This window comes from Petromyzon marinus, chromosome 2 (assembly GCF_048934315.1).
Source record: "Petromyzon marinus isolate PM22_M1 ecotype Great Lakes invasive population chromosome 2, UKy_Petmar_22M1.pri1.0, whole genome shotgun sequence".
NCBI lineage: Eukaryota > Metazoa > Chordata > Hyperoartia > Petromyzontiformes > Petromyzontidae > Petromyzon > Petromyzon marinus.
Genome location: NC_133668.1, coordinates 12,638,661 through 12,651,050, shown reverse-complemented (window position 1 = coordinate 12,651,050; position 12,390 = coordinate 12,638,661). Strand labels below are relative to the sequence as shown.

General features: G+C 45.0%; 1 protein-coding gene across 1 annotated transcript; it reads left to right on the top strand.

Moving 5' to 3' along the window:
• The first annotated feature begins 5,610 nt into the window (after positions 1 to 5,610).
• LOC116944270 (galactose-3-O-sulfotransferase 2-like) lies at positions 5,611 to 11,298 on the top strand. Its single transcript, XM_076068591.1, has 2 exons — positions 5,611 to 5,702; positions 6,159 to 11,298. The coding sequence occupies exons 1-2, from the start codon at positions 5,611 to 5,613 to the stop codon at positions 7,402 to 7,404; spliced, it is 1,338 nt and encodes a 445-aa protein (XP_075924706.1). The 3' UTR covers positions 7,405 to 11,298.
• Positions 11,299 to 12,390: the final 1,092 nt, after the last annotated feature.

The window sequence follows — 12,390 nt, the reverse complement described above, 5'->3', positions numbered from 1 at the left end:
TTTTACGTGAATACACCAAATTTATCAGGGTTAGTGATGGATTAACCATTAGCAACGTTCCTTCCGGACATATCCTGTCACGATTTTGTAAGCTCAACGCTTCGGCTTGGCTCTTTTAGTAATCCGCTCGGGCTGCCGGTTCGCCGTGTCCAGGAAAGATTTACGTGCACCCGTCCGAAGACACCTCTTTCGTTTTCTGTAAAATTACAAAAAGATAAACCCTGAACAAATCGAATAAGAAACTCAACAGACAGCTTACGGACAACACAATGCCAAGATCTGTACGTATTTTTTTGTGAGGGGGGGGGTAAATATTACCAACGACAGGCTTGTTTAATACCAATTAAGTAAAAAACACGCTGTGGACCAGCGCGATGAGCGTGCATGTTTGAGAACGCGCTGGTACTGAGAGTTTACCACACCTGAGCGACCAGTTGAGGTACAATTTATCGTCCACACGTGGGCATCTCTGCAATCAGTTGAGAAGAAACCAGTTGATTTCGGTGGAGACGGAACCTTTATATAAATTGATCTGCATCAGAGCTTCGTAGTCGCGTGTTCATCACATGCTGACCGTTTGATAACTATGGTTGTCACAATCCTGAATTCGCCAATGTACTTAAATTCCTGCTGTAAACAGACGGATAATTCACAATAATTGTATTCATTACACTGTGTAAAAATATTTTTTGTTCCTGGGTAGTACGTGATATTTCCTAATTGCTTATGCCTGACAAGTACAGGAAATTGCTATTCTTCTCCACAAACTTTGCTTTTGTGACCAGGACATTGATATTTTAAAATGTACCTATTTTCCAAAACATTCCAGATAGATTCAGTGTTGAGTAAACTTGGAGTAACATCTAGAATTTTCTAGAACTTTCCAGTAATATAAATAGTGGTATAAATACAGGGGCCTGAATCCCACCAGTTCAGTTTAGTTCCAGCTGTCTAAGTGGATACATATCTGCATTTTTATGAGATGGCATCAAGAGGCTGCAAGCATCCGGCAGACGCATTTTGCTATGTCGGCGGCCAATTTATCTAGAGAAGAGCGAAAAAGTACTCTGTGGAAGCATCTGCTAAGATGTGTGAGGCCTACAACAAGGTATATTTCGGCATGCCTGTCGGGGATCAAGACAAACCCTGGGCACCTCATTTCACCTGTGAGCAATGCAAAACAACTCTGAATGGTAAGATGGACAATTGTTACTTGGAATTTTATGTTATAAAATTTGTTGACATTTAATTTAAAAAAAGCTTTTAATTTTCAAACGTTTTACAATTTTCAATGTTATTGAAAAATTATATCATAAATGAAAAATGTTGCAAGAATCTCTTACACATTAGTCATGGGTGAAATAAATGTATTTTTGTAGGATGGTACAGAGGAGAAAAGAGAGCCATGAAGTTCGCTATCCCAAGAATTTGGCGGGAACCCACTGACCACTGAAGCAACTGCTACTTCTGCATGGTGGACCCCTCCAAACGTCGGACTGGCAAGAACGCACCCGCTATCACGTATCCGGACCTTCCTTCATCCATCGCCCCGGTGCCACACTGCCATGAGCTCCCCATACCCACTCCTCCGGAAAGGGGATCCGTCTTTAGAAGAGAGCAGCAAGTCAGAGAGCGAGGAAGCTGTAGATTCCACCAGTATATACTGGACTTTGAACGCCGCTACCAAGGACAGTATAATGAGAACATGATGGGAGACTACATTTGGGGGCTGATTGGTGAAAGTGATTTACAGTATAATCGTAAATCTCGAAAAACTACTGACTTCTAAATCTTTTGTAGTAATTTTTGCATTACTTTAGTATAAATACATGTTCATTTTGATTCATATGTTGTTGTTTTCTGACTTTACGTGAACGAAAATACACAAATTTGCCCTTTTCTCTTTGAAAATAAGTAAATTTCAAAATATAACTGTCCTGGCTACAAAAGCAAAGTTTGTGGGGATTAATAGCCTATTTCTATACTTTTTAGGCATAAGCAATTACGAAATAACACTTACTACCCAGGAACAAAAATTGCGTTACATAGTGTTATCAGAGAATGCGTTCCGAACGCTTGTCAAGACCATCGGTCATATATACATCAAGATGGATTCTGGCTTAGCAATCATTGGAAGGATTTGATAACCATTTCAGGTATTAATTGATTGATCACGCTTAAGGTGGTTTTCAGACCGCATCCATTATTTTTCGTCTCCCCCCTCCTCTTTTCCGAACATAGATGGACTCGTCCATCTGAACAAACTGTCAAATCGCTATCCGTGATGCTAACGTTAAAAAACCGCCACTTTTTCAAAATTTTCTTGTTGTGGTTTTCACACCTGATGATGATTGCTTGTGTTGCAGTCGAAACGTCGTGAGAATTTTCTTGTTTTAAATTTTTATTTTTAATTTTTTTATTGTTTCCCTTCTATGTGACTTTTACCGAAAGAACCAAGAATATGTATACATCAGTTTATTAAAACAACTGATAGCATCGAGAGAGCCAGTCACTAAAATGATCAGAAAGCGACACCCACCTTGCACAACATTCTTATCCGAGACGTCATGGGACAGCTGTGTCACCGATCTAGCACCGAGGCATCGAATAAACTGCGGTGTCTTTTCCTTGCCAAGGCCTTCGTTTTCAACTCTGAACGAATACTCATGTGTACATCGCTATTTTGGCTGACGTTTGGATACTACCTCACTGTAGTAGACGTCGCGAGAGCTGAAATAGCTACCATTCTTAAGAATGCTAAGAAACCCGTTAGCAACATCAGCAAAGATGAACGCTTTGAACTCGCGAAATTAAAAGAGAGACATGATATAGTCATCCTCTCAGCCGACAAGGGCAATGCTACTGTAATTATGGATAAAAACTCATGCAACAATAAAATTCAGGACGTACTCAATGATGGTAGTTACTCAAAAATAAAAAAATACCCTACTAATAGCCTAACTATAAAAACCAACAAGATCATCACAAGTTCGACCTCCCTAATCGAACCAACTAAACGTCCCTCCCTAAAACCTTCTGCTGCAAGACCACCTAGATTCTATGGTCTTCCAAAGATTCATAAGGAAGCCACTCCACTACGACCCATCGTATCCATGATCAACTCCCCTATCTATAAGCTGGCACGTTTTCTGTCGGATACCTTGCTACCTTTCACTGGAAAGACCTCCTCAGCAGTACTTAACTCGGCCCAATTGGTTTCTATGGTCAAGGACATTGTACTGTCCCCTGACGATATCCTTGTCAGCTTCGATGTGGTCTCCTTGTTCACCAAGGTCCCGGTACCTGATACCATTGATATAATTGAAAATTTGGTACAACATGGACTAAACCCCGAGGTACCTACTCTGGTCAGGCACTGCCTCACCAACACCTACTTTACTTGGAATTGTTCCTTCTACAAGCAAAATGAGGGCACTCCCATGGGTTCCCCTTTGTCACCAGTGATAGCCAATGTTTTCATGGAGAAATTTGAATCGGGCGCCATCCAGACTTCCACCCTCAAACCTTCCCTGTGGAAGAGATATGTGGATGACACTTTCGTCATTTGGCCACATGGCCTCCCAGCTCTGAACCTTTTCCTACACCACATCAATTCCAGACATCCCGCCATCGAATTCACCATGGAAGTGGAGAAGGATGGCAGGCTACCATTCTTGGATGTTCTGTTTGAGAGGAGACCTGATGGCTCGTTGGGGCATTCTGTCCGGTTCAATACAGTACACAAAATTCGTGATCTGATCCCATCCGTGAAGGATTTCATTCCTAACTTACAGCACCCCGGGGTTTACAAATTGAGTTGTACCTGCGGTGATTGCTATATCGGGGAGACGAAGCGACATGTCTCTGACCGAATTCGAGAGCACAAATCAGATTTGAAACACGGCAGAACGAATTCTTCTGCCGTAGCTGATCACTGTTACAACGCTGTGGGTGATCACGATATACTTTTCTCCGATACCAAGGTTCTTTGCAAACCCACGGGTTTTTATCAGAGATTTGTTCACGAGGCAATTCAGATCTACAAACACAGACACAATTTCAACCGAGAAGATGGTTTCAAATTCAGAAACCATTGGAAAGATGTTCTAAATCGAACCAAACATTAAACTAATTTTTCAATGGTACAGTATATTTTTCAAGTAGTGGTACCCCAAACTTTCGCAGCTTAAAATCCCCTTTTCACACCACCAGCATGTGGACGCTGCCGTGCACCCTCGCCAGCCTGCACAGGTCGACCCCCTCCCTACCTTTCATCATGCTAAGTCCGCCTATTTAAATGCAAATTGTTATGCTAATTTCTTTGTCAAGGTACCTTAATTACTCTCACACAGCTTAAAGGACGCGGTCTGAGCTTGGCTGTGTTTCACTCTAGCGCTGTCCTCGAGACAGTCTGGTCCCTTCACCTGATGAAGGCCGCTTGTGTTGTGGCCGAAACGTGATTTTTGTTGTTTTATTTTTTTACCTACGTGACTTTACCGAATAGAACCAAAGAGTATGGATCCTTGCAGTCACGAAAGCTTCAAATCTAGAATGTGCTTGATGTAGTTCATCGTAAAGCAGTCAGGGTGGTTGATGGACCAGCACGCACTGATTCTCTTCAGTCACTGGCTCAAGGCCTCTACTTATCCCTCTTCTACCGCTACTACCATGGCTACTGTTGCCGTGAACCTTACATTGATTCCTTCAACCATGTTGAGGACTAAAACCAGTAACCGTTTCGTCTCATCCACACTGCTGTGTTGAACCGCCACATTGAAGTTAAGTGATGACGTCACCCTGCTGCTCTATATAAAACCGGGAGCAAGCGAGGGCTTTACCATTCTGGCGAATTGCCCGATGATGCTGGAAGTATTTACCAGCGAAACGTCGTACTCAAACTGTAAATGTGGATTCACTCTTCAACACACCGGTGGGCTAAAGTAGTGAATTATTTGTCTTTTGTCAACGTGACACTTTTTTTTTTGCTGATTGGCCGTGTCGGGTGGTGGAGGGTTACGACACATTTATAAATAAACGCGATCTAACCCAAAAACCGTTATTATGAACCTTAACTTACTTCCCTCGACTTTGTAATTCCCTACCATTGTCTTTGTATCCCGATTTTTAAAAAAAAGTGTAATTCTTAGCTATTGTAAAACATTGACAGGGCTTTTTATTACCGGCCGCTTGACATGTGTTTGCCATTGTGACCGGGGTTGGCAACTGTGTTTAAACGAAATCGCGCGAGTCTTGTTGCGTAACTGGTCGTCTTTATGCGGTGTCACGGAAATGGTGCTCCCTTTAAAGATAATTTGCCCAGGTGGCACTCCCCTGTGAATGGAGGCTCCCTTACATAGACTGGCGAGCCAGCTTATATATATATGTTTTTTTTTAGAATTCTGTCCGACAGCCCCGTTGACCACTGAGACTTTACTCTCCCGCACGAGACGCTTCCATTCAGACAGGCAGGGAGGGTTGGGGGATAACTGGGTTTAAGGTAGGGGTGATAATCTTTAGAGACACTGCCCCTCCGTAGTCGTTCCCCACGCGCGGCGGCTCGGACCCCCCACCCCCATAGCCACTGTTCACGCCCGGCAGACTCGGCTCGTCATGGCCATGCTGCGTGGAGTCGCGTCCGCCTTCCTGTGGCTCGTGCTGCTGGCGAGCGCAGTGAGCATCCTCTGCTACCTCGTCTGCACAAGGTCAGTTAGCCACCACAGTAGTTTTTATTTTATTTTTACGCTAACAGGTTATATCTAGGTAAAGTTGAAGGTTGCGGTACGTTCTCGTTGAGCGGGACATTGATGTACGGCGTCGGGGTGACACAGATAGGTGCGCTCAAAGTTTGAGAGAATTATGCTCCGGTTTGTTTTGCCCTTGCTAGATTATTGAAGGTAGCCAGAGTATAGCATCGAATGCTTTATTGGTGCTTATACAAAACATATCACGTTTAACAACAACGTTTACGTTCAAATAAAAAAAATATACACTAATGTAAGGGATCGCGTTGGTATTAGTAAAGAGGGAAACAAGATCATTAGTTAATAACACCAATGTATCACAACATACAATAATGGAATGGGAATATAATAGACCAACGTTGTAGCATATGGCACTCGCCATCCACACTAATTGTCACCTTGTTGTTAACTTACTTCCTGTGTCTTTAAATTTAATAGCGAAATTCAACTCGACGTGGGCCACTCAACGCAGGTGAATATCTTCCATAAGGAGTACGAGGAGCAACACACCCGTTCCAAGGTGCTTCACGGGGACGTTGTCTTCCTGAAGACTCACAAGACGGCGAGCAGCACCTTCCAGAACATCCTGTTCCGCTTCGGCGAGAAGAACAACTTGACGTTCGCCTTCCCGATACAGGGACATCAGTTTTACTATCCGCAGGATTTCATGGCCTCATACGTGGCTATGCCACCGCGCGCCGTCGGTGGCCGCTTTCACATGCTGTGCAGCCACATGCGCTTCCACATGGCCGAAGTTGCGCGCGTGATGAGTGACAACGCCACTTTCCTATCCATCGTGCGCAGCCCAGACACACACTTCGAGTCCGTGTTCCATTACTATGAGAACAATGACCCTGCGTTTATAGCAGCAAAAAACCACAGCGACCGCGTTAATAAAGGCCCCTTCAGGACTTTTCTCGAAAGCGCCGAGACGTTTTATAAACGGAACAGAAAGCGCGGTCCCTTCGGCAGAAACCCCATGGCGTTTGATTTTGGGCTCAACCCCAACGCTGACGTGTCGAGTCGTGAATTCCGCTCCGGCTTAGCGCAACTGGATGTCGCGTTCGACCTGGTCATGATCACCGAGCGCTTTGACGAGTCCGTGATCTTGGCCAAAGAGATTCTGGGCTGGGCGATGGAGGATGTGGTCTACCTATCCAACAACAAGCGTGCCAAGATTCACAACGATAAGCCACTCGAGCGAGAGGACACGCGTCTGACCGAGATGATCCGGCGCTGGAACGCGCTGGACGTGGCTTTGTACGAACACTTCTCGCGTCGCTTTCAGCGCCAGGTGGAGGCGTTCGGAGTGGGGCGAATGCGACGCGAGGTGGACGCCCTGCGCAGGGAGGTGAGCGCCCGCAGAGAGGAGTGCGTGGCGAGCGAGGTGGGGGTGCACGAGATCAAGGAGATGGAGATGATGCCGTACGCGCCGGAGTCGGTGGACATCCTGGGCTTCAACATGAAGAGCGGCCTAGAGCCGCGGACGCGAGAACGGTGTCTCCGGCTGCTGCTGCCAGAGCCTCATTACCATGCGCGGCTCTTCCGGACTCAGCGCCGCTCCTGGATGGAGAAACTACGTTATGGGCGCATTATAAATGCAGGCAGTGTTGCTATGTTATCCAGGTCGCCTACTTTCGCTCTCTCGAGTATTCATGATTGAAATGCTAATCGGCATTTTACTACATTGCACATTCATGTTGATGGATGAGCGTTAATGGGACAAATAAGATTAAATTTTACTTTGGCCAATTCCATTAATCCATGTCTTTCATATGGGAGAAATAAAATAAAAAGTATTGTGCCTCGTTAGCTTAATGGAAAGTTTGTATCAACATCGTTGCAATACATCAATGAAATTCACAAATGAAATTGCTTGAAGAACATGTGGGCTTCAGCAGGGACGCAACGCTCGAAAGGACGATATTCGGCGGCCAAAAGTTGTTACGAAGTGGCAGCTAAGGGGAGGAACGCGTGCGGGAGGAAGTCCACCGAGATGGAGCTTTGCAATCGGCTCGTGTGCAAGTGCTCGGCGGATTGACACATTGCGTGCGTGCGGGAGTTGTCAGCGGCCTGGGAAGACCCTCGTCCAGTAGTGGATTGAACCTTGGATTATGATGATTACGAATTAACAGCGGTCTCTTGGTTGTCTTAAGGTCGTTAGCAACGATCTTAGCGTTGTTTGATGATGCAGCGTGGGTGTCTCAGCGTGAGGTCGGAGTCACCAATTTGGCCCCTAACTTGTTCATCCCATGCAGATCGCGATTCGATCATTTGTCACGATTCCGAGTCGCGACTTTCTTCACGATTCATATGTTTCTGTAGCGCATCTGTAACCAGCCGCCTGAGTCACATGAACCATGTATGTATGTTGAACTTCTTTCGCACCGTACGTAGGCAACCGTGCTCATACGAAGTTCGGGGGAAGGACAACGAACTAACGATGTGCTGTGTGTAAATCGAAAACACACACACGGTGCAACGCGCCGCGAAATAATTGTAAAATTCTATTCGCTCACCGACATCGTTCACGTGAATGGTCGTGAGCCGAAGGTCACTTCCACGCCGCGTCGGTTATTGGAGTAGTTTTGACCATACTTCACCACGCTGGTTAGTGCAGGTTGTAGTCAAGGTTACGGTAGGGGACAGGACCGCTATTGATGTTGTTAGCCGTGGCCAGCAAACTCACCTCAATTGGGCGGATTCGGGGTGCAGCGCGCCGATATTGACACTATACAGCAATACACGTGTGTATGAGTTGTACGTCGTGAATACACAGCTCTATACAATTAGGGATATTTGTCCGCACGTAACATAACATTGCTGAATACCCAACACATAGGGGCATTCTATTTTTGTGAACTCTTTCACTATGTTCTTGAAAAAAAAACGTGACTCAAAAGCCAAACGTTCATGTACTGGCATTGGTATGCTTGCAGAGTGCGTGCAGGTATTCTATTGTATTCAAGCGAGTGTGAGGAACAAGGTATCCATAATAGAGATTTTTTGGGTTAGATCGCGTAAATATAAATGTGCCGTTAAACCCGCCACCACCAACCTTACTAATGAACACAGTTAACACAAGTTCATTAGTAAGGTTGGTCACGTAAACAAAACACGCCAATTCGTTACGAGTACAGCACACCGGTGTGTTGGAGAATAAACCAATAACATTTACAATTCGAGTACGACGTATCGCCAGTAATTACAACAAACATCATCAGGCGACAGCCAGATTTGTGGAGAAATCCTCCTGTTTCGTTCTTAAAAAGAAGGAACAAGGTATACCAAAGCAAGGAATGCGAAACGAACTTTGAGAACACAGGCGACTTGCAAGTATGCGGCCAGTCTCGATCAACTCGTGTCGATCGAGACTGCGATAACCTGACACGTGCTCAGTGTGGAGGTGTCGCCTAAACGCCACCTACCCTGGGTCAGTGCCACTTGGGGAGGAAGTGGTCGTGGGCGCAGTTGGGGAGAGTGGAGGGGTGGGGTGGCCAGGACCGGCTCGAATATCACTCGCCACTGATGTCAGCAGTTGCTCTTCGTATCTTATTGTTATTTATATAGCACCTTAAGCGTGGCGCTGATGCAAAGAATTCACGATTTGTACAGCAGAATAGTGTGATGGGATGAGTTGATGATAAGGATGGTAGTAATGTACACAAATATGATGATGCGCGGAATAATGAGTGGTTAATGTTATTCGGAATCATAATGAGATGTTCATTTCTCGAGAAAATCTCACTGAGGTGAGAAGCTCTTTTTCAAGGGGGACTCGGCCTAAAGACAACATTAAGCATTCCGCAATCACAGAATAGAATGAAATGACATTCTCCACTTAAACTTTTGTGATTTCAAGAGGGTCAGATTAAACGAGAACAGAGGTGTGGCAGAATGGAGATGGCCAAGAGACGAATCGTTCATTCCCGAACATGACGACGGGGGTCGATGTCCGGTAGCCAGGCTGACGACTCTCGTTGTGTCGCCTGACTGCGCATTGCTCAGAACGAGCGAGACGCACCTAACATTGAACACCTCGTAAAGGTGGCGCACATTACATACGCATATAATTTTGAAATAGTTCACGTTGCCATGCGAAAGAAGAAGGCTGATGTAAGCGGTTGCAAATAATTCAAACTATGGGCACTAGTAAGACTGTTGTTGTTGTCGTTTTTTCCTTTTAAGGCAGTTATTGACGAATGTGTTGAAATGTGTATGATTATTCCCGTATTATTCCAGTATTATTATAAACTATAAACTATTTTTATTTTACCAGGTAAGGCCCACTGAGCTATTTCTTTTTCATAAGCGACCTGGAAACAAATGATAGCTCAACGAAGTGGAATATCATGTGGACATTTATAGCAGCCAAATACTCTGCACGCATGTTTCTAAATGTGGAGGGAAACCCGAAAGACCTGGGGAGAACATGTAAACTCCAAATATACAGGCGTCAGGGTCGGGATTGAACCCACGACCTCCTGTATACCAGGCGAAGGAGTTAACATCTCGCCACCGTGTGCTTGTGCACACCACTATCAACGGCAAAAGCATAACCAAGTCATTTGTTGAAGGTCATTTGGTTCATCGGACAATGCGCTATCCACTGCGCCACCACTTCCCTCCATGGCAGGTTAAAGACATGATGACAATATTCAATATCATGAGCAATTGTAATCAATCAAAAACCGTGTATTAACTTAGTAATAATTGCGAACAGCAATGTACATGTTTGTTTGAAAAACAAACGCACGTGTAAAATATATATAATCGTCAGGCAGCACGATTATGCATCGATTAATCTACGAATATAGAGTCTTAACATCACATTGAATGCATCGAATCCCGCTTGCTGGAACGCACACACGTGTATATAATTAGAATTTGACAATTCATTGCAGCATGACGGCCTCCCCATTGCCGTGTCGCTCATGGAGGTTTGTTTGACCATACGTCACCACGCTGGTCGGTGCAGGTTGAAGATTGGTGAACAGGAAAGTTGTTGTGGTCAGAAAGCGAACTCAGTTGGCCGGATTTATGGCGCAGTGTGCGAACAGCCCCAAGTACCCCTGATCGATACACGCCAGCGACGGCTCCTTCAGATCTGCTGTATCAGTCACGCTCCGAGAGTGGAAGGGAAATAGCTGTCAATGTTTAATGTTTGGCTGCACAGAATGCATCAAATGGAAACTTCTGGGCACACGCGAACATATGAACATGGACAAACGCAATGCCCTTTCTCGAAGCCGAGGTTCATGGAATGTAATACCTTGATCTATCTCTGATGTTGGGTATGTGCCCTGTGCTGGAGTATTGGGTAAATGTTTACTTGAATATGCAACTTGTAGGCGCGACAGCAGGGTTTATTATAAACTACTAATAATACATTATTTACAACTCTGTCAATCCACTGCGGGATAAAGCCCTCCCCATACCGTATCGATCTTTGGGTTATGATAATCTATAATTCACCAAGCTGATCAGTGCAGATTGACGGAGGGTGGCGACGCTCAGCACTGCCATCTCCTGGTTCAAACATCGCAGCCCCACGCCTACAAGCCCTGGTGGTGGTCGCCCAAGCAAGTACTGTACGAACCATGCTCAATGTTGTTTATCTGCTGAGATCTGACAGGATTGGGTTCATTTTGGGTTGTTTCCTTAGAGGCAAACATACATCAGAGAGAAATAAAATTATCTAAGAGGAGATGTCCACCCTCTGAACTTTTGAGAAGTTCAACATTCCGAGCGTTTGAAAATGCATCCCAAAGATGACAGACAATTCATTAATGTGCTTGGTTACCTGACAAAACATCTTCTTGGAGATTGGTCTCATCATCGTCATTATGATACTGTACAACATATTTGGTGATACTGCGTTGACATACTCACAAGCTAAAGTCAGAACCTCAAAACGTTCGTCAATAACACTGTCGCCTTAAAAGGAAAAATATAATAGATGACGTTTCGGGCAATGGTCCTTCTTCATAGCACATAATAGTAGCCAGTTAAACCTTTTTTGTCGAACTAGGACCCATGAGAACGGGTATTTGTCTAAAAACATCGAGCAGTTCACCAGCATGGGTTCAAACGAGCCTGACTCTGCAGATTGAGACACTGAAGATCGAACCAGGGTCCAGAGTTTGTACACTTGTCATGGATCAACACAACACCTTTAACAGCACAGTGTGCGAACAACTACGCCACTGCTGCCCACTTACATAGACCACCACTGATTGATGAACAGGAACGTCCGTCTGCTCCTCGACAGAACTATTTGCGACGACGTTACGCGAATGCGTCTCGCTCTCAAAGTAAACAAAAAAATCAATGTTATACCGGGAAAGGCCCAGTGAGCTATGTAGTTTTTTTCAGAAGCGACCTGGCCACAAATGATTGCTCAACGAAGTGGCTTATCATGTATAAATGTACAGCAGCGAAATACTCTCAGTCAGTGTTCTTTACTGATTTTCAGAGGGGGGCCACTTTCGCCAATAAGGCATCAGTGTGAGGGCCGCTACACATTTCAAACCATTGGGGTTGACTTCTTTCGCACCGTACGTAGCCAATCATGATAGTGCCAATCGAAGGAGCATGATGTGGTCTTTCCACATGTGTTCGTTGTGGAGGGCCGCACTAAAGGCCACCA

Excerpts from the sequence above, each read along its gene's own strand:
- LOC116944270 (XM_076068591.1), top strand. The coding sequence starts at position 5,611 with ATGGCCATGCTGCGTGGAGTCGCGTCCGCCTTCCTGTGGCTCGTGCTG. Across the intron at positions 5,703-6,158 it reads TGCTACCTCGTCTGCACAAG|CTGTGTCTTTAAATTTAATA; the intron begins GTCAGTTAGCCA and ends TTAACTTACTTC.